At 39.8% G+C, this 27606-nt stretch overlaps 1 protein-coding gene across 6 annotated transcripts in view; it reads right to left on the bottom strand.

Annotated features, from left to right (window-relative positions):
* The window catches only part of ITSN2 (intersectin 2), a 173583-nt gene that overhangs the window by 123195 nt on the left and 22782 nt on the right, over positions 1-27606 (bottom strand). For 5 of the 6 annotated variants that reach the window (XM_075557041.1, XM_075557040.1, XM_075557036.1 and 2 more), the window contains exon 2: positions 1889-1952. In XM_075557041.1, the coding sequence (XP_075413156.1) occupies positions 1889-1919 (31 nt within the window). In that variant the 5' untranslated portion in view covers positions 1920-1952. Of the gene's footprint in view, positions 1-1888; positions 1953-17345; positions 17471-27606 lie in introns of all 6 variants that reach the window. The other variant, XM_075557039.1, reaches the window with a different exon arrangement.

Raw genomic sequence — 27606 nt, 5'->3', positions numbered from 1 at the left:
GTAATCTGTAACTAAGGATTGCCTAATGGAGAAGACATTGTTTTTAAAGGTTCTATGTTGTCCAAGATGACGTTGATAGTAAAACCTTAAAACCTAGAATTCAATGTAAATTAAATAAATATAAGAATACCTTCTTAAAAAAAGAAAAGATTACCTTCTATTTTTAGCTATTTTATAAACTAATTAAGTATGAGGGCACGACAGCATACATTTGCTATCAATTCTACAGGAATTTGAAAATATATTTCTGCTATTCCTAAGTATTACTTCAAAATTAAAATACGTTTTGCTTCCAATTTTCTGTATATAATAAATTGCATGACAAAATCAATGGCAAATACTTAAGGAATTGAACTAAAAATGAAGAGTTGGCTTGTAGTGTTTGCTTTTATGTACATTTTGTTAAAAACCTGTTCTACATGTTGGTTGAATTTTATAACTATGTATTTACTGCTAATTCCTATGCGTGGGGTCTGAAAAGTCTCCAGTAAAGGAAGAGCACACTACCACTTCAACAATCATTACTCAGATTCTAAACTATGTATTTATGATTTTCCCATTTATTATGAGAGGAAAACGTCAGTATTTTCTATTGTCAGTGGCATAAGATAATCTTAAGAGTTCACCCCACACACCACTGCCACAATAGAAACAATGTTCGCATTAATCTTGCAGTGAGAGTCTGAGAAGGCAAAACACAAAACAATAAGACTCTTGCTCCAGGTTCATCCTTAAATGACAAAATTCTACCACATATTAGGGTTTAATTTTACTTTTTATGTCATTAATTCACTGTTCCAAAAGTTTCTTAAACCTCTCAAATGCAATCCTGAGTCTTGCAGTTTCATATACAACATGCATTTTCTTCACTAACAATGCATAGAGTTGGTCCTAAGTCAGAAATAACATTTGCTTTTTAATGTTAAACAAAAACATGCAATTGATCAAATGCTTCATGTGAAACAAAACAGAATTGGTTGATAATGGTGGTTGAATTTTCGTTTTTACACAATGTTCTTTAATATTAGAGCTTTCAAATGTCAAAGAAAGATTTGCCTCACTTCCTTATACTTACTTACAACTGTGGCTAAGGAGATTTACCACAAAATTAAGCATGTAGCATATTTTAGGTTTCCTTAGAAATTCAAAAGTAAAAAAAAGAAATTCAAAAGTATAATGCATGTTGTAATCTAGATGATAGACTCAGTAATTTAATACTAATCAAGGGCAGTTAACTTAGAAAAGGATTCAAAGCTGGAATCAAAAGCTTTCAAAAACTTTTAAAGTTGAAAATAGCTAATATATTCTTTTAAAATAATTCATTTTTGAGATATTATGTCTATAAGCAATGTGATTGCTTTTCAATCAGAAAAAAATTGTTTATATGTAAGAGGGATATTCAAAAATTTGACGAAAAGTGGAATTAAAAGCTAATAGAATTTCCCCACAAATGTTTTTAAGCCCCCTTGTATTACTAATTGAAGTCTCATTGGCTTCATCAGTTTACAATCACCGTAGAGTACTCTTGGTCTGTGGCCTCTAGTTTCACACATTTTATACAAAATACAGAGTTAGGTTACTCCTGACTGTTCCAAAGCTAGCACGCATTCCAGACAACACTGCAGAATCTGCTTATATCCCAGAAGCAGCCCTGGGATTCACTGCAGAGTATCACTCTAACAGAAGCTAATGCAAGGTCTGAAATAAACTACTGAATATTATCAACAAAGTACACAAGTTTTATGTTTATGAACTTATGTAAATATATATGTATATGTACACACACACAAGTATTTTATACCCTCTACCACTCCCCGGGGAATGGGGGCTGCACAGACAGCCACCACCTATGATCTCTTTATCTTGTCATAAGTACACAGCTGCTTACCATTCAAAGCCGTGGGAAACTGAGCCATCATGGTCTTGCGTTCTCCTTGCTAGCTCTCAGCCATCTGCAATATAAAAACATGGTGCCATCAATAATACAACAAGGGCGGTCACTGCTTAGTGTACTCGCTGAGCAGAGGGAATGCCTGTCCCCTTCAGCTTACACTTGGAACAGAAACAATGCAAAGCTGCTGCTGCTACTGCTGCTGAACAGGCAGAATTTACATTTGGGGCAGGGGAGAGGATTTTGTTGGGCAACAGTGTGGCTTACAAAACAGAATCATTTGAAAGAAAAACGGCTGAATATTTAATAAAGAAACGCTTGGAATGAAGCAATGTCCCCAGAGAAATTAACAGGGAAGGAGGAAGTCCTGTTATAACTAGCATACAAAATAATCAACTGTATAAATTAAATATACAGCAACAATACATAAATTCTATTTATATATTTTTAAATCTCCAAATAAGAAAACTATCTAAAATAAATACAGCCTAGTATTTAAACAGGCTTTAAAACTTGGTCTAAAAGTAATTATTAAAATGTGTACATATGTTTATCTAAAAATGTTCAGGGCAAGTGCTCTACAGAAAACGAACCAGTGACCTTGAAAATGGAAAAGTCTGGGTTCAAATCCAAATTGTGCTATTTTCCTGGCTGTGATCATGAAAAAGCACTTTAATCCTCTTTGAGACTCAAATTCCTCATCGTTAAGATATATTCCAGGAGATTCGGGGTTTGTTGCTTTCTCTTTATTAGTATTAAGCATCTACTACATAGCGTGACACACAGTAGGTGTTCAAATAATGGTTGCTATTTTGCAAACAGCTAGCAAAGGAGAATATGACAGAATTTTGAACCCTGGATTCATTATTGTTAGTGTGAATTAATTCAAAATTTTATGATCTTGAGGGTAGGACTAGTTCAGGATAGTTTAGCAAATTTTTATAGTACAGCAGCCCCTGATTTCAATGTACAATGTACATACAATCCATAGATGGAACCAATCCCCTTAAAGCATATTAGATTAAAATTTAGGTACATACAATGGTTCCTAGTAACTAACAGGGACTATTTTACAGCATGCATCCAACCTATGATATTATCACCATACTATTACGTTAAAGATGTTTTAATCTGGAAGTGTGTAGGTTGTTTTTGTTTTGCTTTTCAAGCATGGAAACGTACTCTATACAGTATATACTAAGACAAACATTTGACCAACTGATTCTAGTTACAAACCTGTTAGACGCCTTAACTGTTCCGACTCTCCAACAGGAGCAGAACTCATTTATAACTGGGGGCTAGCTGGGACACACTGATTAATGAAGCCACTGACCATAAGATGGCAGGAAAACATTCCTATAGTCATAGACTACTCAGTAGCTCATCAATTCACTCAAATCAGTTAAATTAAAAATGTATTAGTCTAAGAAAAAAAGTTTTGCACTAGCCATTTTAAAGAAAGAAAAGTTATGCATTATGGTAGAAGGTGTCACCAGAGAAGCTGGCTGACGAGCTGCCAAGAGGTGCTACAAGGTACCATTATCTTAGAGAACAGTGTGTGCCATGATCTGCTCCGCAGTTCTGCTGACCCAGAAACGTGACTGAATCTGTTTAACCCCCAACAGAAGCTCATTCTCACAAGCTCACCCCCCAAAAGTATACATAAAGCCAATGTATCTGTTTGCAGTGAGAAATTTAATAGGCAAGAAAACCAACCGTAGCTTTCAGAAAACAACTGTCACTGAGTTGACTCCTACTAACAGTGAACCCAGCATGCATTTCTGAGCAGTGCTGTGTCCCAATGGGTTGATCACGGTTCTGCTCAGTTAGAAGCAAATCACCAGGCCTTTCCTCTGAGGTGCCTTTGGGTAGGTGGTCAGGAACTCCCCGGGGAAGGGTTGTGCTGAGGCTTACAGGGTAGGTACAAACTAGTTAAACCTCTAATGGCAAGAACCCCAGACTTGAGCCTTTAACTAACAGTTTTAAAAGGCTTTAGGGACAGGAACATGATCAGATTGCACTTAAGAAAGATCACAAACTGTTGGGAAGAGCAGAGGGCCTAATCTACAACAGTGCCAGCAAGGACAGAGCAGAGCCGTGAAGAATTTAAAACACCAAGAATTTAATATCCCTGGACATGGTGGGCATAGAGTAAAAGGAACACAGGCACGCTGCTCAGAAGGGTAGTTTGTACAACCGGGTGAATGGTGGCGCGCCACGAGCTGAAAATATGAAGGGAGTTTCATAAATCAAGTTATGACTACAACTTCCTCAATTAATTATAGAAATTCTACAAACAAGTCTAACATTTCTACTTCCCCAATTTTAAATTATCACAAATAATGGGGATTAAAAATAACATGACAGAAAACACTCCTAAAAGTCAACAAACAGACCTTGAACTATTTACAGGCTTTTATTTTTGTTGATGTTGGGTTTTTTGGTTGTTGTTTTCTTTTCTTTTGTTGCTTTGTTTTGCTGTCTTGTTTTTGTGCATATTATTATCTCTGCAAGTCTATGTAACTTAGGCGGGACAAACAATCTGGAGGAGAAATCAACAGGACCAATGGTTCCAGGGGGACACAGGAGAGGGGGAGGTGGGGAAAAGGAAGTGGGTGTTAACAAACCCAGGGACAAGGGAACAAGTGATCCAAAAACAAGTGATCCAAAACCGATGGTACAGAAGGTGTAGGAGCCTGGTAGGGCTTGATCAAGGACAATGTAACTGAGAGGAATTACTGAAACCCAAATGAAGGCTGAACATACTAGTAGAACAAAAGTAAAAGGAAATAGAGGAAAGACCTAAGAAGTAAAGGATATTTATAGAGGTCTAAATAAAGGCATGTACATATGTAAATATATTTATATATAAGGATGGGGAAATAGATCTATGTGCATATATTTATAGGTTTAGTATTAAGGTAGCAGATGGACATAGGGCCTCTACTCAAGTACTTCCTCAAGGCACGAACACTTTGTTCTATTAAGATGGCATTCTACGGACCCCAGGTGACACAGAGGGCTATGCATCGACCTGCTGACCACAAGATGGCATTCCAAGATGCTCCCCTGGCTACACATCGCTGAAGACAAAGTGGGTGCATAAGCAAATGTGGTGAAGAAAGCTGATGGTGCCTGGCTATCAAAAGATATAGCATCTGGAGTCTTAAAGGCTTGAAGATAAACAAGAGGCCATCTAGCTGAGAAGCAACATAGCCCACATGAAAGAAGCACACCAGCCTGTGTGATTACAAGTGTTGATAGGATCAGGTATCAGGCATCAAAGAACATAAAATCATATCACTGTGAATGATGGGGAGGGCAGAGTGGGGACCCAAAGCCTATCTGTAGGCCATTGGACATCTTTTTCTATTTTTTTTAACATTTTATTAGGGGCTCATACAACTGTTATCACAATCCATACATATACATACATCAATTGTATAAAGCACATCCGTACATTCTTTGCCCTAATCATTTTCAAAGCATCTGCTCTCCACTTAAGCCCTTTGCACCAGGTCCTCTTTTTTTTTTTCCCCTTCCTCCCCGCTCCCCACTCCCTCATGAGCCCTTGATAATTTATAGATTGCTATTTTGTCATATCTTGCCCTATCCGGAGCCTCCCTTCCCCCCGTTCTCTGCCGTCCATCTCCCAAGGAGGAGGTTACATGTGGATCCTTGTAATCAGTTCCCCCTTTCCAACCCACTCACCCTCTATTCTCCCAGCATCCCCCCTCATACCCCTGGTCCTGAAGATATCGTCCACCTTGGATTCCCTGTGCCTCCCGCTCCCATATGCACCAGTGTACAACCTCTTTCCTATCCAGTCGGCAAGGTAGAATTCGGATCATGGTAGTTGGGGGGAGGAAGCATCCAGGGTCTGGGGGAAAGCTGTGTTCTTCATCGGTACTATACCACACCCTGACTGACCCATCTCCTCTCCTAAACCCCTCTATGAGGGGATCTCCAATGGCTGACGCATGGGTCTTGGGTCTCCACTCTGCACTTCCCCCTTCATTCAATATGGTGTGTGTGTGTGTGTGTGTATATATATATGTATACATATATGTATATATATATATATATATATATATATATATTCTCCTTTTTTGCATGATGCCTTATACCTGGTCCCCTTGGCACCTCGTGATTGCACTGGCTGGTGTGCTTCTTCCATGTGGGCTTTATTGCTTCTGAGCTAGATGGCCGCTTGTTCACCTTCAAGCCTTTAAGACCCCAGACACTATCTCTTTTGATAGCCGGGCACCATCAGCTTTCTTCTCCACATTTGCTTATGCACCCGTTTGTCTTCGGCGATCGTATCATGGAGGTGTGCAGCCAATGATATGATTTTTGTTCTTTGATGCCTGATAACTGATCCCTTTGGGACCACATGATCACACAGGCTGGTGTGTTCTTCCATGTGGGCTTTGTTGCTTCTGAGCTAGATGGCCGCTTGTTTGTCGTCACCACTGGACATCTTACAGAAAAGTTGCAGAGAGGAGACAAGCCAGTCAGGGTGCAGTGTAGCACCGATGAAATATACAACTTTCCTCTAGTTCTTTAATGCTTCCTCCCTCCCACTATCATGATCCCAATTCTACCTTACAAATCTGGCTAGACCACAGGATGTACTCTGGTACAGATAAGAGCTGGAAAAATGGAATCCAGGACAAATAAACCCCCCAGGGCCAATAATAAGAGTAATGATACCGGGAGGGTAAGGGCAAGGTGGGGGAGAAAGAGGGAACCGATCACAATGTTCTACATATAACCTCCTCCCAGGGGCATGGACAATAAAAAAGTGGGTGGAGGGAGGCATCAGACAATGTAAGACATGACAAAATAATAGTTTATAAATTATCAAGAGTTCATGAGGGAGAGTGGGAGAAGGAAGGGGTTTAAAAGGAGTTGAACAAAGCCCTCATGGAAGAAGCACACCAACCTGTGTGATCACGAGATGTCGAAGGGATCAGGTATCAGGCAACAAAGAACCAAAAAATCATATCATCGTGCGCCCACCTTCCCAACAAAATCACTGAAGACAAATGGGTACATAAGCAAAAGTGGTAAAGAAAGCTGATGGAGCCTGGCTATCAAAAGATATAGTGTCTGGGGTCTTAAAGGCTTGAAGGTAAACAAGTGGCCATCTAGCTCAGAAGCAACAAAGCCCACATGGAAGAAGCACATCAGCCTGTTTGATCACGGGGTATCGAAGGGATCAGGTATCAGGCATCAAACAACAATAAACCAAATCATTGTGAATGAGGGGGAGTACTGATTGGGGACCCCAAGACTCATCTGTAGGCAACTGGACAGCCCCTTAAAGAATGGTCTCGAGGAGGAGATGAGCCAGTCAGGGTGCAGTGTAGCACTGTAGACGAGCCAGTCAGGGTGCAGTGCAGGGTGCAGTGTAGTACAAGTTTCCTCTAGTTCCTAAATGCTTCCTTCCCCCTCTCCCCACTATCATGATCCCAATTCTACCTTACAAACTTGGCTAGACCACAGGATGTACACTGGTACAGATAGAAACTGGAAACACAAGGAATCCAGAACAAATGGATCCCTTCAGGACCAGTGCTCAGAGTGGCGATACTGGGAGGGTGGGGTAGAAAGGGGGAACCGATTACAAGAATCTACAAATAACTTCCTTCATGGGGGATGGCCAACAGAAAAGTGGGTAAAGGGATACATCAGACAGTGTAAGTCATGACAAAATAATAACAATTTACAAATTACCAAGGGTTCGTGAGGGAGGGAAGTGGGAAAGGAGGGGGGAAATGAGGAGCTGATACCAAGGGCTCAAGTAGAAAGCAAATGTTTTGAGAATGATGATGGCAACAAATGTACAAATGTGCTTGACACAATGGATGTATGTATGGATTGTGATAAGAGTTGTATGAGCCCCCATTAAAATTATTTTTTAATTAAATAAATAAAAATAATATGACAGCAAAGAAACTTTACTTAACAAATATGCAGTAGGCAAGCATGCCTATGCTATTAGGGATTTTTTTAATGTGGGAGAAAATATGCCAAAAGCACTATATATAATATTGAATATTGATATACATTACCCAAGATGGGTTGAAAACAACTAAAAGCACTGGTTTACAGAACAATAGAACCCATGATCACAAAGCCTTAATTATGTTCAGATCTAAATTTACAGATTAGTTGTGTATGACCTCTGATTGGTGATTATATATTTTGTGAATATAACAAAATGTGATATTACAAATAAATTCTCAAAAATCACAGCACAATCCTGAAATAAAACCAGAGAAAGAACCAACAAATATGACCAACGAGCAGGGCAAATTTGAGCAAATCGGAAGGTGCTGGTATTACAGAACTTTCTTCTTCACCTAGTACATGTAATTGAGCTACCCATGCTTGCAGGTACCACACCGTAACACTTATATGCGGTGTCTAGAGAAACAAAACCAGTAATGCACACATAAGAAAGAACTTGATGGAGTAAATTTATATGTAGAAATAAATCATGGAAGTAATTTTATCTCAAGAAGGCATCCAAGCCCAGTCCAACTCAAGTCCATGGGTCTGAGGCTAGCCAGAACGCTCTTCAAACTCACATAGCCGCAGGCCAATGACAGAGGAAGGTGATGTGCAAAGCAGGGGATCACAGGCTCACGAGTGCAGAGGCGCGTGGATACAAGGTCAGTGGGAACATGTCAGGGTGCAACAGCTGTTCTGCTCCCAGGGTCAGCAACCCACATGGGGCCACCCCTGGCGAAGACACGGGTCCTAGTAAGGAAGACGGTCAAAGTGCAGAGAGGAGAGAGGAAGAAGTTCCCAGTGTCTCTCTTATAAAAAGTCCACATCCTGCAGGAAGCATCACCAGACTCCCATCTGTTTGGCAGGTTAGACTCCACCCCTACACCTTCACACAGGTGCAAGTTGACATAAAATCTAACTGCCGTAGTATGATAGTGGAATAAATGTGATAGCACTGAATATTTTGGAGCCAATAAGCTGTTAAACTGACACAACATTTACCTGTTACATTTATATCCATTTTCTTTGCCCCACTGTAGAACAATTACCTCACAGTTAACAATTCTACTTATTGTTACAACAAATTTAATTTTAGCTTGCTAGTTCCAACAATATTACATATACACTTGAGTTTTATTGTATGGTAGGTACTGCAATCAGGGATGCAATTGTCAAGAAATCGAATGACACATTGCACTGGGCAAATTTGCTACACAAGACCTCAAAGAAAGGAAATCAGGAAAATGATACTACTGACCACTGTCGCTCAAAGAAAGAGAATGAAATACTTAAGAAAAAATCTAGCCAGAGAAACAAAACTCCAAATCTCACAGGCACTGAGTTGACTGGCTCACAGGGGCCTAGAAGACCAAGGAGAATTGCCCCTGTGAGTACAAAGTGGCTGATGGTTTCACACTGCTGACCTTGCAGCCCAACACGTAACCATCACGTGTAACCCCTACACACACACACACACACACACACACACAACTAACTCCCAAACACTACTACAGAAACCAAGAGACCTACAAAAATGGAAGAACATACTATACTCATGAATCGAAGACACAACATTGTGAAAATGTCACTGCTACCCCAAGGCAGTCTACAGACATAATGCAATCTTGGTGTAGCCACCAACATCAGTCTTTAAAACTCAAAGCATGGGGAAGATATAGTCTTTTTAATAAACGATGGCAAAATGATATGTAATTGCAGAAAAACGAAACATAATCACTATCCATTGCCATATACAAAAATGAATTCAAAAATGGATTGAAGATCCAAGTATAAAACCTAAAACTATAAAAAAATATATGCAAAAAAAGGAAGGGGGATAAACTGAAGGACCCAAATACATGGCAATAAATACACTATCAACTATAATTGAACACACATAACCCAAGAAAACAAATCAGACCTACTAAGAGTACTAATTGTTAATGACAGACGTCGGTGGTTCAGTGGTACAACTCTTGTTTCCTATGTGTGAGGCCCACGTTCAATTTGCAGCCACAGCACCTCACGTGCAGCTACCACCTGCCTTTCAGTAGGGGACACTTAAGTGTTGTATCCTGCTGAAGAGGTTTGGGCAGTTTCTAGCTTAATGACTAGCAGCATAGTGGGTTCTGTGTTGGGCGGCTAAGCACAAGGTTGGCAGTTGGACACTACCAGATAAGATTTCAGAGTCCCATAAAGAGTTACAAGCCTAGGAAGCCAATGGGTATACTATGTCTTAGAGAGTTGCTCTGAGTCGGATATGACTTGATGACAGTGAGTGGTCTGTTCTTCTTTTGATTGAATCTACTTCCAAAAAAATCCACTCATGAAATTGCTGTGGATCACAATGATATGATCATAACAGTATCCAAGACACATTTAATCTTGTGACTGGTTCAGGACCAAGCAGTGGGTTTGTCCTGTTGTATATGGGGATGTGGAGGGTTGAAGGTCTACTAGACAGTAGCTAACAACAATGGTTCCTTAACTTTTGGTGTATTCTTCTCAAAGGAGTAATATGTTAATAGCATCTCCCCAGTTACATCCCTGATGTGTGATTACAGTCACTCCTCCTCAAAGGTGGTAACATGTACTAATGGGCAATCTGGAAGTCTGTAGTTACTGTGTAATTTTACCTATGGTGTTAGAATATTCATATGGAGATTGTCCTACTCATTACAAATTAAGAACAGGCATTGTTCCCTTTCTAGAAACCAAGATAACATACTTATTAGCTAGGAGGTGTCAGGCAAAGAAGACTACTTTAGTAGGATCCAAATACAATGAAGGTAAGTCACAGTTTGGAGAATGTGGGGGGGAAGGAATGTTACAAGAGTACAAATTCCTTCTACAGACGGCCAATAAGTCCCCCGAAATTAAAATCAACTGTAGCCGTTCTAAGTAAAAGGTAACTCAATTAAGGCAGCATTTTGTTTATTTTCTACAGAATTACAGAAAGAATGAATCACAGTAACTATTTCAACCCAAACTCTCAATTTTACAGATGGGAAAACTAAGTTGTGTACAAGCTCAAAGAACGACTGATAAAACTAGTCCTGGAACACTCTCTCTTTGTCTAAAGCCAGTGCTCTTTTTCTAAACAGCTGCCCAAATTGCCTGATTGTCTCACCTGGGACATGATTATGTGCACAGATCCCAGGCCTATTCCCAGGCTAAGATATTTGGGAGATCGTGCTTGGTAGGTAATTCCACAAAGGAAGGCAAGCTTCTTCTAAAAGGGTCTCCCTGCCCTGAGACAGCACTACAAGGTTTGGTTTGGTCCCCTAGTAGCCTTCTCCTACTCAAATCCTCCCACTGCTTACACAGTCCCCCATTCTCAGCATGAAACATGGGGTCTTTCAGAGTCTTAGCCCAATCTACTCTACCACACTCACCTCCAGACACTTTCCGCTCAAAAAGTTGGTCCTAAGTCCACCATCTTTTTCTTAACATCATCTGACTTTTTTTTTTTTCCCAAGACCTACAGGATCACTATGAGTAGGCATCGACTCAATGGCAGTGAGTTTGAAGTTTGGGCTTTTATTCCTTTGTAAGGTCCCTAGTTTGCACAAATGATTTACACACATATATTAAAGATTGGTCATTTTAACCTGCAGAGTGGCGGCACAAGAAAAACAAAAACTCAGTACTCTGCTTCTGTAAAGACTACAGCCAAGAAAACATCATGGGGTGTTCTACTCCAAAACATGTGGAGTGGCCATGAGTCAGACTTGTGTTGTGCTTTTTATTCTTGATAGGACCTGTGCCTTCTGCCACAGCCCACACACGTCTCATTCTTTAACCCCAAGATTAAATGTCACCTCTTCGAGAAACTCCTATGTTCTCAGGTCATCTAACCCACTACCACTGAGTCAATTCTGACTCAATATAGGGTTTGCAAGGCTGTAACTCTTTACGAGAGCTGACAGCCTCATCTTTGTCCCACTAAGTGGCTGGTGGATCTGAACTGACAACTTTGCAGTTAGCTCATAACACTTCTTTATCTCATAATTGGCTTCGCTTATTGCATTATAATGCAATTACTTTGGGGCCTATTATTCTCATGTGTCCTGGTCAAAGATCATTTCTTATTTACCTCTGTATGTCTAGGGCCTAAACCACACCACACTGAAAGAAAAGAGTTTAATAAACATTTGCTGAACAAATGGGCTGGTTAAGTAAATAATATGGCTGAAGCAGTGTGAAAAGAAAAAAAGAGGCAGAGAGAGGGGTTGTGTTAAATGTGCCCTATAATGAAACTGGGATAGAAGCAGAACAGGTTCCAAACGATGTCCCTGAAATTCCACAGGTGCCAGAACTGTGGTTATTACACATACAATCTCCCCCAACATGTGACTTTCCGTAACTTAGTTGGCTGTGTTTTCCTTCTTTTAGGGGTACTTATAAAGACAATAATTTACTTCCTGTTGAATCCTGAAGGTTTTATGTTGGAGGTGGAGAAGAAGGCCTGGGATTTTCTACTGCAATCATGTTGGTTAAATGTTGGCTAGTTTAAATGAATCTGGATAAAGACTTAACATTCAAAGTCAAGTAACCAAGTTCCTGAATGTACATTATATAAACTTTGTCCAGTACCTTCTCCACTCCCAATACAGGGTAGGCACACATTCAAAATGTCCTTGCTGATTAGTTAGATGGAAAATTTTTGTGCTTCACCTGATTCCCAAGATCATGCCAGAATCACTGGAGCAAAACTATTACTTCATAGTCAATAAAACACAAGCAAGCATCTTTCTAATATTCTCCGCTTTGAACCAAGATCCATTTGATGTTAGCAATGACATCACTTATTCCACATATTTTTCTGAGTCCGGCTTAAATTTCTGGAAGCTGTCGATGTATGTCTGCAACCACTGTTGGATGATCTTTAGCAAAATTCTACTTGCGTGTGACATGAATGAAAGTTTGCTACTTTACACATTCTGTTGGAATGAGTACAAATATGGGTCTCTTCCAGCAGATTGGTCAAGTAGCTGTCTTCCAATTTCTTGGAATAAACAAGTGAGTGCTTCCAAGGGATCACCAGCCTGTTGAAACATTTCTATTGGCGTTCCATCAATTCAGTCAGCCAATGCCCACTGACCCAATGACTCACCCACAGCAGCACCAGAATCTAAGAGAGGAATGGTAAAAATAAGATAAAGCAAGAGTTGGTACTATAACGGAATTCCTTAATTCAATGCTGTGTGATCTGAGAGGGAAGTGATTTCAAAGAATTCATTTACATTTTAAAGAGATATTAAGAAATTCAGGAGTTTTTAACTATGTTCCTTGGAATTCTATAGCAGATCTAGTGGCACAATGTGTTAAGCAATGGGCTGTTACCAGCAAAGTCAGTGGTTCAAATCCACTAGTCACTCTGTGGGAGAATAATGAGGCCATCTGCTCCCAGCCTCAGATAACCTATGAAACAATGGAGCCTATGTCCCATGGAGCCACTATGAATTGGAAATGACTCAATATCACTGGGGTTTGGGACTTCTAGAAGTTTCACAAAGATATAACAGAGGTGGGATAGGGAAGACGAGTTAGGAAGGGATGCTTTTTTTGTTTTACATAGCAGGTTCTCCATCAGATTTTAATGATTAAAAAAAAAAGTCAAACATCACCATACTGAATTCCATCCCCTTTGTTTTAGAAAGAATTCAATGGAAGCTAAAAAGATAACGACCGGCCCTGCACAAGGACAACAGGTCAGTAAAAGAGAAGATCGTCAGGGAGATGGAGTGCCGCCATGGCTGCAACAACGGGCTGAAACATAGCAGGTGTGAGGACGGCACAGTCCAGGTAGTGCTCCCGTCGGTTCTCAGAACCAATCTGACGGCACAGAACAACAATTATTTGCCAAAATCGCACAATTTAAGGAACAATTGTTTGTCACGCTATAGATTTTGGAAAGCCACCAAGATGCAGCACTTCAGGAAGAGAATCCTGACAACAGGGTTTTGGAACTGAACTAGGACTGAGGGTTATGAAGTTATGAAGTGACTCCCATCATCCCAATCAGTGGTAAGGGCTTGAATTTGGGCACATTTTAACAGCAGAATGTACAGGTTTTTCTGATCAGCTCAATGTCTGGGGAAGGTGAAAGCAGGGCATCACAGGTGTGTTTCTCATATGCCTGTAGAGTGGTGATGGTAACCACGACGGAGGCTCGAAGAGCAAACAGATTTAGATAATAGATTTGGGGAGGTGTCATATTTGATGACATCCTCACAAAGACATCCAGATAGAGATATCTACGAGGTTCTGGTTAGAGAACCAGTCATCACGGGGTAAAGTAATTGTAATCATGTCAACAAATGGCATTATCTAGGGGACATGTGGATTAAAAACAGAACTCAGTCTTCTAACAGCAAAGGTAGAAGAACCAGAGAAAGACAATAAAAAACCACAGAAAAATCAAATATCTGAAAAGCCAAAGCAATCAAGACATTCAGTTAAAGAAAAAAGCTTCAAGGACAGGATGGTCATCCATGTCAAACAGAAGGCTTTTTTGTTGTGGAAATCAGCACAGTGTAAACTGGAAATCAGACTGAACTGGATGAGGAAGGGAATGAGAGGGGCAGTGTTGTGACAGCTACAGTTTTGTGCCAACTTGTTGTGACTGGGGCAGGATTCTCAGTGGTTTGGCAAGTAAGACTACGTAATCAAAGGATGAGATCTCTAGGGTGTGGCCTGATTCCAATGTAAGTAAATGTCAGGCTTTAACAATGGACTCAAACATGCGAATAATTATGAGGCTGACCAAGGGCTGTTGGTATTTCATTCTGCTGTACACAGGGCCATTATGCATTGGAAGTAACATCAACAACGTGGAAATGATTGCTTGCTTTTTTACTGGGTCTGGGTCCTGCATCTGGCTCATCTTTCAACCTTCTTTGGACTTGAGCCAATGGCCTGCTGATCCTGGGAGCTGTCAGGGGCCTGGCATCTTACCTGCCGATCCTGTAGTCATTCCTCTCTACAGCCACAGCCTGACCTGTCGACCTTGGATTTATTTGCTTCTGCTTCAGAAGCCTATCATCTTCCTGTTAATTTGGGGTTCATCAGCTCTTGCAGGTAAGCAAGCCAGAAGCCTCCAGCCTAAGATATAACCCACAGATCTGGAATTTACCAGCGTCTATAACTGTAGAGGCCATTTCCTTGATGTCAACCTTTCTATATACGTATATGAGCTTCACTGGCTTTGTTCTCTAGAGAACCCCGCCTAAGACAAGTAGTGGTGCTTGAAGAAGTGTGTGGGTTAAAAAAGCGGTGCAATAGGGATCTGGAAACATAGGGAATCTAGGACAGACGAACCCCTCAACACCCGTGGTAGGAGTGGCGACACCAGGATGGAAGGGGGTGTAGAAAGGGAGAACTGGTCTTGGAGATCTATGTGTAACCTCCTCTCTGGGAGATGGGCAATGGGGAGGTGGGTGAGAGGAAACGCCGGGGAGTGTAAGATATAATAATTATTTATAAACTATCAAAGGACCAGGGGGGAGGGGGGAGTGGGGAGGGAGGGGGAGGGGGGGAGGGAAAACGAGCTGATTCCAAGAACTCAAGTGGAAGGTGAATTATGAGAATGACGAGTGCAACGAATGTATAAGGGTGCTTTGCTCAATTGATGTATGTACAGATTGTGATAAGAGCTTTATGAGCCCCAATAAAATGATTTATTAATTTAAAAAAACATCACAAAAAAAAAGGAAAACGTGAAAGAGAAGATGCTTTAAGAAGGAAAGGCCAAACTTTCCTTTCAGATAGAAAAATAAAACTATCTGCAGAGGAAAGAGAGGAAGGGTGGGTTAGCTAGCATAAATTAGTGACCAGAGGGCATGGGATTAGACGGCTCCAGAGCAGACAGTTAAAACCTGTGACACACCCCCTCAAGTTCTGAGAATAAAAGAGTAAAGTTAAGGAAAGTCACACATAAGTTTAAAAGGAGAAGAAATAGGACACAAGAAAGCAAGCTTTTCTCTGCAGCTCAACCGTTTCTCCTCCCTGTGGGCTCAGGCAGCTCCAAGGACAGGGCTAGCCACACACTCTTGGCTCTCCTTAGCCTCCGAGTGTCTAAGCACACATCACTCTTTGCTTCATGTCAGAAAAGGGGACACTGACACGCAAATCAATCCTATGCACCACCTGCATGTATCACGTGCATTCCATTTTTTATTCAAATTAACTTAGGCCTTTACATCAAAATATTTTTTAAAATGAATATGGAGGAAAACTCTCTAGGCAGAGGTGAAACTATGTGCAAGAGCAGTGAATCGCAGTCTGGGAAACTAGATGACTCACTCGCATGAAATATGAAGGAGCTGATAATGCAAAGGGCTGTAACAGAAAAAATGAGAGCCATATCAATCCTCACTGAGAGGTATGGAATTTAGCATGTTTCTAGAAAGAAATTTGCAAAAATGTACTTGTTCATGGCTTGTTTTATTACAAAAGAATTAAAGTACTCACAAAACTATAAAACAGAAAAATATTACATTAGAAAATCAAACTTAATTAAAAATATAAACAACACGATGAAAAGAAAATAAGCAAGGATCGTAAAGAGACATTTCCCCAAAGAAGATATACAAATGGCAACAAACACATGAAAAGATGTTCAATGTTGCTCATGATAAAAATAATAACCCCATCAGTTGCTCTGGAGTCAGTTCGGGCTCAGAACCTTGGAGACAGAGTTGAACTGTCCCGTGAGGTCTCCATGGCCGGCAGTCTTTAAGGAAGCAGTCTGTCGCTGCGGCTTTCTCCTACAGAGCAGCGGTGGGATCAAGCTTTTGCTTAGCCACCAACGGCTGAACCACTACCCTGCCAGGGCATCTCACTCGTCATTCGAGAGCTGCGAATCAAAGTCACATTGAGGACGACTATCTCACAGGGGAGCAATCTCTAAAACTCCATGGAAGTTCATGGAGCTTCACCATCTCAACAGCAAAACAATACACAATCCAATTTCAAAGAGGGTAAAAGACATAAACAGACACTTCACCAAAGACATTTAGATAGTAAATACATCAAAAGATGTTTACAATCATTAGCCAATAGAGAGCTACCAATGCAATATCATCTCACCCCAGCAATAATGGAAATGATGGGGGGGGGGTTATAAAAAAAACCCAAAATTGGTGGGATTATAAAATAGCACAATCACTATGTTAACAGTGTGCCGCTTCCTTCAAAAGTTCAAAATAGATTCCATGTAATCCAGGAACCCACGACTTATGTATCCTACACATATAAGAGCCATGATACTAACTGATATATGCACACCCATATAGCACTGTTTATTAATCACAAAAGATGGAAACAACCAAGGTGGACTTCAACTTATGAAGGATAAATCAATCATGGTTCAGCCACACAATTGAAAGTTAACAATGTCAGAAAGTAAAGATGAGTCTGTGAAACATCTCACCTAATGAAGGCCTGGCGGACACGGCGCTGAAATGAGTGTTCATGAGAGGGCAGCAGTGTATGGGATCACTGGATAGGGAGTCAAGGAAAGATTTTCACACTAATAGAAGTGCTCTGTGATGGTCACTGGAGTGGAAATGAAAGGGAGGGAGGGGAATCCACTGGTTAGAGAGTAGACACATTGTTAGGGCACCTGCACACTGTTATTAACATGACCTAAAATATACATGAAACAAAACCAACAGAACTGAAAATAGAGCTGCTTTTCTCTTTTACAAAGAAAAATCTTATGGACCCATGGACTTGTATGTGGCCAGATGGTACCCTCAAAACGTGAAGCGACACATCCCTGCACAGAGTATGGCATATGGAGAAAAAGAACAAAGGCTAGGTACAGTGAAAGGAACCCTATAGCATAGTGAGTTATATATTGGGTTGCTAACTGAAAGGTCTGCAGTTCAAGCACTGGGAGCTCTGTGGAAGAAAGATGAAGACGTTTTACTCCTGCAAAGAGTTAGTCTCAGAAACCCACAGGGGCAGTTCTACCCTGTCTTATAGGGTTGCTATGCGTCAGAATCAACTTGATGAATTTGTATGTATGTATGTATGTGTATGTATGTATGTAGAGGGGTGTAGTGAAAAGGAAACATGTGCACAAAGACCTGAGGTGAACTGTGTAAGCTGTGTGTATGACTGAAAAAGAGTCTGTGCAGAATAAGTAGTAAAGAGTACAAGTGCCCTGAGACAGCAGCATGCTTGGCATACTTTCCTACAAAGGCCAGTATAGTGTGAGTGGGGTAGTCTCTGAGTGGAAGATAAGAAAGTTAGCCACCTAAATAAATACAGCAATGATTCATAAAATCATTTATTCTATCATACAAATTATATAGAGAAAATCCATTACCAAGATGATAATAGTTATGTTTCCTTATAATTTCCCAGTTATATTTTTCTATCCATAGACTAGCAAGCACTATTTTCACAACAATGAAGTCACACTTCCTTGTTCTGTAGTCTGGTTTTTTGGGCACTGCTATTTTTTCACCACCACCAATGGCAGTGCAATAAGGTCTTTCTATGGTGTTAGTGTTGCTAGGTGGCACTGGGTAGGACACAACTCAAGGTGACTCACGCCTAACAGGAAGCAGCACTGCCCGGTCCTGTAGCTCCCTCGCAATATTCCCTATGAGCCCACTATTGCAGTCACTGCATCAATGCAGATGAATCATTAAGAGCCTTCCTCTTCTTTTGCTCACTGTTTTTACCAAGCAGGATTTACCTTATCTAGCAAATGGCCCTTCCTGGTAACATGACCAAAGAACATGAGACAAAGACTAAAGAGCATTCTGGCTGTGCTTCCTCCAGGACAGATTTGTTCAGTCTTCTGACAGTCATGGTATCTTGAACCTTCTTCTCCAATGCCATTAATTCAAATTCACCAATTCCTCTCTGATATTCTGTATTCATTATCCAGCTTTCCCATTTATATGAGGCAAGTGAAAAATCCATAACTTGGATCAAGTACATCCTAGTCCTTAAAGTGATAGCTCTGCTCTGTAATAAAACTTCAAAGAAATCTTCTGAGGCAGATTTGCGTAATGCAAAAATATAAAGATACTTAGATGCATTGTCTGAACATACCAATATAAGACGCTGTACCAACACGAGTTTCTGAAGATCCATTACTAGTATGGAGTTAAGAGGTCAGGTAGTATGAACACTATAATTTTCATAAATAATACCAAATAGTCCTCTTTGGATTTCATCTGTAAAGTTCTTCATATAGGATAGGCTGATGGCATAATACCAAATCCTAATTCAGTAAAAGCAATATGACAGAAGACCAATAAGATGGGGTTTAAATATACAAATCGCTAATTCTCATTTATTCAAAAAAATTATGACTTATTCCAGTAATAGATATATTACATTTCCTCTAAGCAATTCTCCATAAACATTATTTCCCTTAACCAAGTTTTCTTCCAATAAATGTAAATTAGAAAAGAGTACGTGATTACGAAAATCCCAAATACAACAATTTTACTGAGCTGAAAGTACAGGCAGGAGAGAAAGGTTGGACTTAAAGCTCCACTCCTGACACTGACACAGGTAGCAGTTTGGTGGATTCGTCCCAGCTTTACGTATGAATAAAAAAACCAGTTGCCAATAAGTTAGAAATCTGATCCCCATGTGTGTCCGAGTAGATCTGTGCTCCATAGGGATTTCAATGACCTTTTTCTCTGGAGTAGATCACCAGGCCTTTCTTCCACGCATGTATCAACAGATACTTGCCTTTTAATACAAAATAAAACTATTTATGGCATTGTTCATTGTACAATATGTAATAACCACATCCTTTTAAACAGGTACTAGGACAAGGAGGCTCCACACAGTTTGTGGAGAAATGGAATTAACAGATAATGGAACTTTCATAAGAACTTTTTGACATCTCCTTGTATTTTACTAATAACCAAAAAATAACCCTAAACTCATTGCCATCAAATCAATTCTCATAGCGACCCCATGGGTTTCCCAGGCTGCAACTCTTTACCAGAGTAGAAAGAGCTCAGTCTTTCTCCCCCAAGAGGCTGATCAGTTGGAGCAAGCAGCCCAACGTGTACCACGACATCTCCCATTTTACTAATGAATGTACCATGATTTATTTAATCTACTCCCTTCTGAAGGAGCCCTGGTGGCGAGGGGGTTACACTGAACTGCTAATCCCAAGGTCAGTAGTTCCAACCTACTCGCCCCTCCACAGGGCAAAGATGAGGCTGCCTGCTCCTGGAAAGATTTATATTCTCTGAACCTCACAGGGGCAGTTATACTCTATCATAAAAGGTCCCTGGGTTGGAATTGCCTCGATAGCCATGAGTGGCTTTTGGTAGCTCCTACTGACAGCCATTAGGGTTGTTTCCAGGTTTTTGCTTTACAAACTAGGCTACTTTGATCATACTGTATATACTCAAGTAGAAGCCAAGTTTTTTAGCACATTTTAAATGCAGTTTTTGTAGTAAAATTAGGTACCTCGGCAGATATTCGGGTCGGCTTATACTTGTGTATATACGGTACATGTATATACGTATGCGTTTAGAGGTAGACTAAAGAAGGAATGGCTATTTTAGGTTTGATGCATATTTCCAAATTGCCTTGAAAATATTTGGTTACCATTTTACATTTCTCCTGGTGTATGAGCAAGCATACTTCTTTTTAGTACTGGCTGGGAAAGGCAAGGAAATGGATTCTCCCTATAGCCTCTAGAAAGGAGCCGAGCCTTGTAGACATCTGGATTTTAGCCCAGTGAGGCCCTGGTCAGACTTCTGATCTGCAGACATGTTTAATGATAATTTGTGTGTTTTTAATCTACTTAATTTGTGATTGCTTGTTAACAACAGCTATAATAATAATAATTTATAATTTATCATGGTTACATGAGGGTGGGGGAGGGAAGGGAAAAAAGAGGAGCTAATAACAAGGACTCAGACAGAAAGAAAATGTTTTGAAAATGATGATGGTAACATATGTACAAATGTTTTTGATACAATTGATGTATGGATTGTTATAAAAGCTGTAAGAGCCACCATTAAAATAATTTATTAAATTTTTAAAAAGAGAGAAAACGAATACAGACTCTATGACAATGGTGTGTAAAAGTGAGAAAAACAAGTTTACAGGAGATCAATAAAGATTTGAAACTTTTCCTTCTGTATACCCATAATGCTGATTTAAGATTTCAGTTATCAATGGAATTTTTTAAAGTGTTGGCCCATCTCATTGGCCTTTTAATCTTTCTAATCTATCAGTAATGCATACACTGAGGAATTATTCTCTTACTAGACTAGAAGAGTATCTATCTGAAGCATGATCAGAAACAAAGTGACACTAGTTATGACATTATCTATGGGAAGGTTCCCAGGATAGAAATATAGTTTCCCATAGAAAGAAAAATACATATGTACATTTAATATATTGAGATAAGGGAATTATAGGATGATAGGAGATAAGTATAGAAATAATATTTTTCAATCTATGCCTTAATGGTTGTTACTTTAAACCATGTAGCTCAATTACTATTATAATGATTTACATTCTTGTTAGCTTATCCCAGATACTATCATCGACAGTGCCATCAGATTTAGTTCATAAGTAAAATGGAGGGATTATCTAAGTTAATTTATCTGTTAATATATCAGTATAGTTTTTTTGCAAGGGAATGGGGCTGAAGGTAGAATGTTAAGTATGAGGACAAATTAATCCAGCTTTTCAGAACACCAAATCATACCTGAGAGGCATTTGCATCATATGAGCAGTAGAGCAGAACAGCCTCACCATCACGCTGGGAAGCATTCCACTGTGCCTCTGCCAGAAACATTCCTCATATCACCTAGAACAGGGTTTTTCAAACTGCAGTTATGACTCATTAAAGGGCCATATATTCAACTTAATGGGTTATGACTAGTATTTTTTAGCATTTTCTCTTTAGACTGGAAAACACCAGCATGAACCACACAAGGTGAGTGAAAGTACTATTTTGTGAAGTGTTGTGTGTGTGCACTAAGTCACACGGTGACCCATAATCAAAATATGTGGAAGAAAAACCACTGCTCTAAAAGAACAGCAGAAAGTGCCTGGCATGGTTCTCCCCTCTGAGCTCCAGGCCAGCAGCCTCCTGCCATCTCTATCTGTTATCATAAAGAAACCTTAAACTCAAAAATGCCTATAATCCCAGTGTATCACAAATGAACTCTATTCACCTAAAACAAAAACAACAGCAAAGGAGGAGAGTCAGAAATAGGAAAATATGGAATGTGTGGCTGATCGCCTCTATCAACAACTGCCTCCTTTAACGTGAAACCAAAAGAACTGAATGGTGCCTGGATACCATCACTAAACATTTTCATCAGAAGGCATACAAATCTCCGCAAAGGGTGGGGAGAGGGAACGCAGGGCAAACAATATCCAGCTTTCAAGGAATCTAGACTTTCTAGAGCCATAGATAGTAGATAAACCCTTGAAACTATGGCCCCAAGATAATTTATAAATCTTAAACCAAAAATATCCCCTGAAGTCATCTTAAAACTGAATAATAGTTTAAGGAAGAATAAAAATCTGCCTTGAGTATTATGTCCTATCGATATGGGATCAAATTGACAACAGTAACTCAAAAGATTAACTAGGAACTTTCGGGGGCAATGCATTCATGTTAATAAAAGAGTAACGACTCAGAAACAGGGGGCATAATGTAAAGAATGTGATTATTATCACCACAACCTACATAAAGAAACTACTGAATGGCATGTTGTTCTGTGTATAGTCTCAACAACAACAAAGGGTTTTAAATGTACGGGGGAATAAGAGAAGGTGTCATACATAGAATGGCTAGAGCACCCAGAGAGCTGGAACTCAAGGAACTTGCAGGTGGGGTTGCTGTTTTTATGTCAACTTGCTGTAAGAACTCATCTACTACAGGTCCGTTTGCATAACAGAAAAAAAGCCCAATATGTAATCTTTTCTGAAAAGCCTGTTTATTTTCCTCACAAAATAGCATCACCACCATCCATCCAAATGAACAAGTCAAAAATAAGAAGACTCATACTCTTTCAAAGGTATACTTCAGAAGCCTTCAAACCAAGCAAACTTGCGGCTATTGAGTCGGCTTTGACGCACAGCCATCCTGTGGGCAGGGTAGGACATTCCTGTGGGTTTTCTGAGCCTGTAACTTTACCAGAGCAGAAAGCCTCATCTTTTTCCTCAAGCTTAAAAGAAAGTTGAGGGCAAAGGAGAAATGCACATTAGGACCTAATTTCTCAGTTTCTTGCTGTATGTAGTTGTTCTTGAGTGTCAGTTCTAACTCACGCACCCCAATATGTTGCTGTCATCTCAAAGGAAGCAGATCACCAAGTCTTTTCTCTCACTGTACCAAAGGGTAGGTTCCAAGTCTTTTCTTCCATAATATTAAAGGCTGGAGTTGACCTATCAGCCTTTAAGGTGGTTTACTGCTATCAAGTCAATGCAGACTCATAGCGACCCCACAGAACAGAGTAGACCTGCCCTGTAGGTTTCTGAAGCTGTAATTGTTTAAAGGAGTAGAAAGCCCTGTCTTTCTCCCTAGGAGCTGCTGGTGTTTTCAAACTGCTGGTTAGCAGGGGCGTATACATCATCTGCATCACCTAAGAACTTTTCACAGCTTAGCACCTACTTAGGCAATTCCTCCCAGAAAGCTGCTCTCTTACAAAGTCCAAGGTTAAGTATATCTAGTAGGTTCCTGGGGGGAAATAAATCTTAATAGTTTTCTAGATCAGGTTACCTGTTCAAAGGTGAAGCTAACAGGTAAATCAGGCCAACAAAAATGTAGTCACCCATGAACAAGCAGGAGGACAGTAATGGTGAGCATCCAGCTCCTCATTCAGGAAAGGTCAGAATGGCAGTCACAATTGCTTCATTACAGTAATAGAATTAAGGGCGCAGTTGTAGGCACAAAGAGTTCATTCTAGTGAAGAAAACTTCACAAACTTGTTAATGCTATCTTTACATTCTGAAGGCTACCTTACCTTGGAGGGAAACTAGCTATCCCTTAGAAATAAGAAAAAAAAGCAAATAGATTAAGTTGAAAGCTGGCAAAAGGTAAAATTTTAATAACTAAAATAAAGCAAAAGCCAATGACATTAACAGGTAAAATGTTGAAACCAGAGGACTAAAATATAAAGTGGTAAATCTGAACAATAAAAAGTATTAAATTAAAAACTAATAAATATAAATAAAGTAGTTAAAATAATCAAATTTGTACACTGGTACAGATAGGAACTGGAAACACATGGAATCCAAGATGGATGATCCCTTCAGGATCAGTGGTGAGAGTGGCAATACCGGGAGGGTGGAGGGAGGATGGGGTGGAAAGGGGGAACCAATTACAGGGATCTACATATAACCTCTTCCCTGGGGGATAGACAACAGAAAAGTGGGTGAAGGGAGATGTTGGACAGTGTAAGATATGACAAAATAATAATTTATAAATTATCGAGGGTTCATGAGGGAGGGGGGAGCGGGAAGGGAGGGGAAAATAAGGAGCTGATGCTTAAGTGAAGAGCAAATGTTTTGAGAATGATGAGGGTAACGAATGTACAAATGTGCTTTACACAATTGATGTATGTATGGATTGTGATAAGAGTTGTATGAGCCCCCAATAAAAAGATTTTTTTTAAAACCCTCAGTAACAGAAATGAGAGTAGCAATACCAGGAGGGTAGGGGGAATGTAGCGAGATGAGGGGAGGAAGGGGGAGCCAATTGTAATGATCAATGCATAGCACACACACACAACCCAGGGGGATGAACATCAGAAACTGTGGGTGAAGGGAGACAGCAGTCGGTGTAAGATATGAAAATAATATTAATTTATCATTTATCAAGGGGTCACAAGGGGGGTAGGTGAGGGAGGGAGGGAAAAAAGAGTAGCTGATACTAACGGCTCAAATAGAAAGTAAATATTTATAAAATAATGATGACAACATAGTTAAAAATATGTCTGATACAACTGATTTATGAATTGCTATAAGAGTTGTAAGAGCCCCCATAAAATAATCTTTTAAAATAAATATTAAATAAAAATCAATCAATTTTTAAAAATCAAATTATTATTGATAAAAATAAAGGTGAGAAAAACTTAAATGAGGTAAAACAAGAAAACTACTAAGACAAAAAGAAAAAATATATAGAGTTTATAAAACTTAAAACATCTAAATCACAGTAGATTCCACCTATATTTAGAAACCATCTCTAGAATATATTTGAACACTAAGGACTAAAGACCAGATGAGCTCAGATAACATCAAGGACATCAGATATGAAGAAAGAAAAAGATAAGGGGGGGGGGGGAAGAGACTAAAGTCGATTCAGAAAAGACTCTAAAATTTGCTTTCCAATGTAGAATAATGAAAACAAATGGGGAAAGTATGAAGCATTGGACAGAAGATACCAAAGGGTGGCTTGAGAAGACAAACACTATAACAAACTATGCAAAGATCTGGAGATAGAAAAACAAAAGGAAGAACACAGTCAGCACTTCTCGAACCAAAAGAACTCAAGAAAAATTGAAGCCTCAGTTGCAACATGGGGAAGATAGTGCACAGCACGGGAAGTATCTGAAGAAGATGGAAAGAATACAAGGTCATGAAAAGAACCAGTCTGCACTCCACCATGTCAAGAAGTAGCACGTACTCAGGAAGCAGCAGCACTGAAAAAGTCCAAGCTGCAATGAAGACACTAGCACAAAAAAAGCTCCAGGAATTGATAGAACAACCATGGATATCTTTCAATAATGAATTCAACCAAAGCGCTCATATGTCTATGTCAAGAAATTTGGAAGACACCAACCAGCTGGAAAAGATCCATTTATGCCCAATCTAAAGAACGGTAATCATTAATATGTGGGAATAATCTAAAAATATCATTGAAATCACACTCAAGTAAAATTTTGCTGCAGCTAATTCTAAACCAGCTGCAGCAAGCAGTTCACTGACAGAGAACTGCTAGAGAAATTCAAGGTAGATTCAGAAGACAATACAGAATGAGAGATTGCTGTCACCAAGTGGCTCTTGAATGAAAGCAGAGAAAACCAAAAAGATGTTTACTTGTGTTTTATGAACTATGCAATGGCATTCAACTGTGTGAATTATACCAAATTATAGATAACACTGAGAAGAACAGGAATTCCAGAACACTTAATAGTGCTCTTGTGGAAACTAAACCTAGACCCAGAACATTGTTTTAAACAAAACAGTGGATATTATGTGGTTTAAAATCAAGAATGGTGTGTGCTTGGGTTGCATCCTTCCAACATACTTATTCCAGCTTTCTACTGAGCACATAATCCACAAGAGGCTGGGTCATATGAAGATGAACACAGTATCAATATTCAAGGCCGACTCACTAACAACCTCAGATGTGCAGATGAAACAACCTTGCTTCCTTAAAGAAAATTTAAAGCACTTACTGATGCAGATCAAAGACTACCACCTTCAGTATGGACGTGACTTACTGTAAAGAAAATAAAAATCTTCAAAACTGGAAATAATAATAAAAGAAGAAAATATCTAAGTTGTCAAGGAATTAATTTTACTTGGATCCATAGTCAACACCCATGGAAGCAGAAGCAAACAAATGACATATTCCAATGGACAAATCTGTTGCAAAGCATCTCTTTCAAGTGTTAGAAAGCAAAGATGTCACCTTGAGGACTGATGCCATGGTATTTTCTACCCCTCATATCCCTGTGAACGATAAACAATGAATAATGAAGAAGAATTACTATCTTTGAATTGGGCTTGCCATACGCCATGACTGATGGCAGAAGAGCAAGCAAATCTATGTAGGAAGAAACACTACAGCCTCCTTGGAAGAAGGTCCTTAGAAGCTAGGATGAGATTTCATCTCATGTACTTCGGACTTGTTATCAGGAAGGTTCATTCCCTGGGGAAGGACGTCGTGCTAAGCGTCGTGCTAAGCAAAGCCATAGAAAAAGATGTCCCTCTCCCCTTATGGAAGGGTTACAGGGAGGAAATGAGCCAGTCAGTGTGCAGTGTAGCAATGATGAAACATACACCTTTCCTCTAGTTCCTAAATGCTTCCTCTCCACCATCATGATCCCAATTCTACCTTACAAATCTGGCTAGACCAGAGGATGTACACTGATACAGATAGGAACTGGAAACACAGGACAGATGATCCCTTCAGGACCAGTGGTGAGAGTGGTGATACCGGAGGGTGGAGGGAGGGTGGCGAGGAAAGGGGGAACCGATTACAAGGATCTACATGTGATCTCCTCCCTGGGGGACGGACAACAGAAAAGTGGGTGGAGGGAGATATGGGACAGTGTAAGATATAACTAAATTAATAATAATTTATCAATTATCAAGGGTTCATGAGAGAGGGGGGAGCGGGAAGGGAGGGAGGAAAAATGGGGAGCTGATGCCAGGGGCCTACGTGCAGAGTAAATGTTTTAAGAATGATGAGGGTAACGAATGTACAAATGTGCTATAATTTATACAATGGATATATGTATGGATTGTGGTAAGGGTTGTATGAGTCAAAATTATTTTTTAAAAGAAAAAAAGTCCCTCAATGAGATGAACTGACAGATTGGCTACGACAATGGACTCAAACATAACAATTATGAAGATGGTGGAGGACCTAGTAGTGTTTTCTTTTGTTCATGGGGTTACAATGTGTCAAAGCTTTCTCTACCACACCTAACAACAACAACAAC

Source organism: Tenrec ecaudatus, chromosome 8, assembly GCF_050624435.1.
Source record: "Tenrec ecaudatus isolate mTenEca1 chromosome 8, mTenEca1.hap1, whole genome shotgun sequence".
Lineage (NCBI taxonomy): Eukaryota > Metazoa > Chordata > Mammalia > Afrosoricida > Tenrecidae > Tenrec > Tenrec ecaudatus.
Note: the sequence above shows the minus strand (reverse complement) of the source record. Positions and strands in the feature narration are given on the sequence as shown.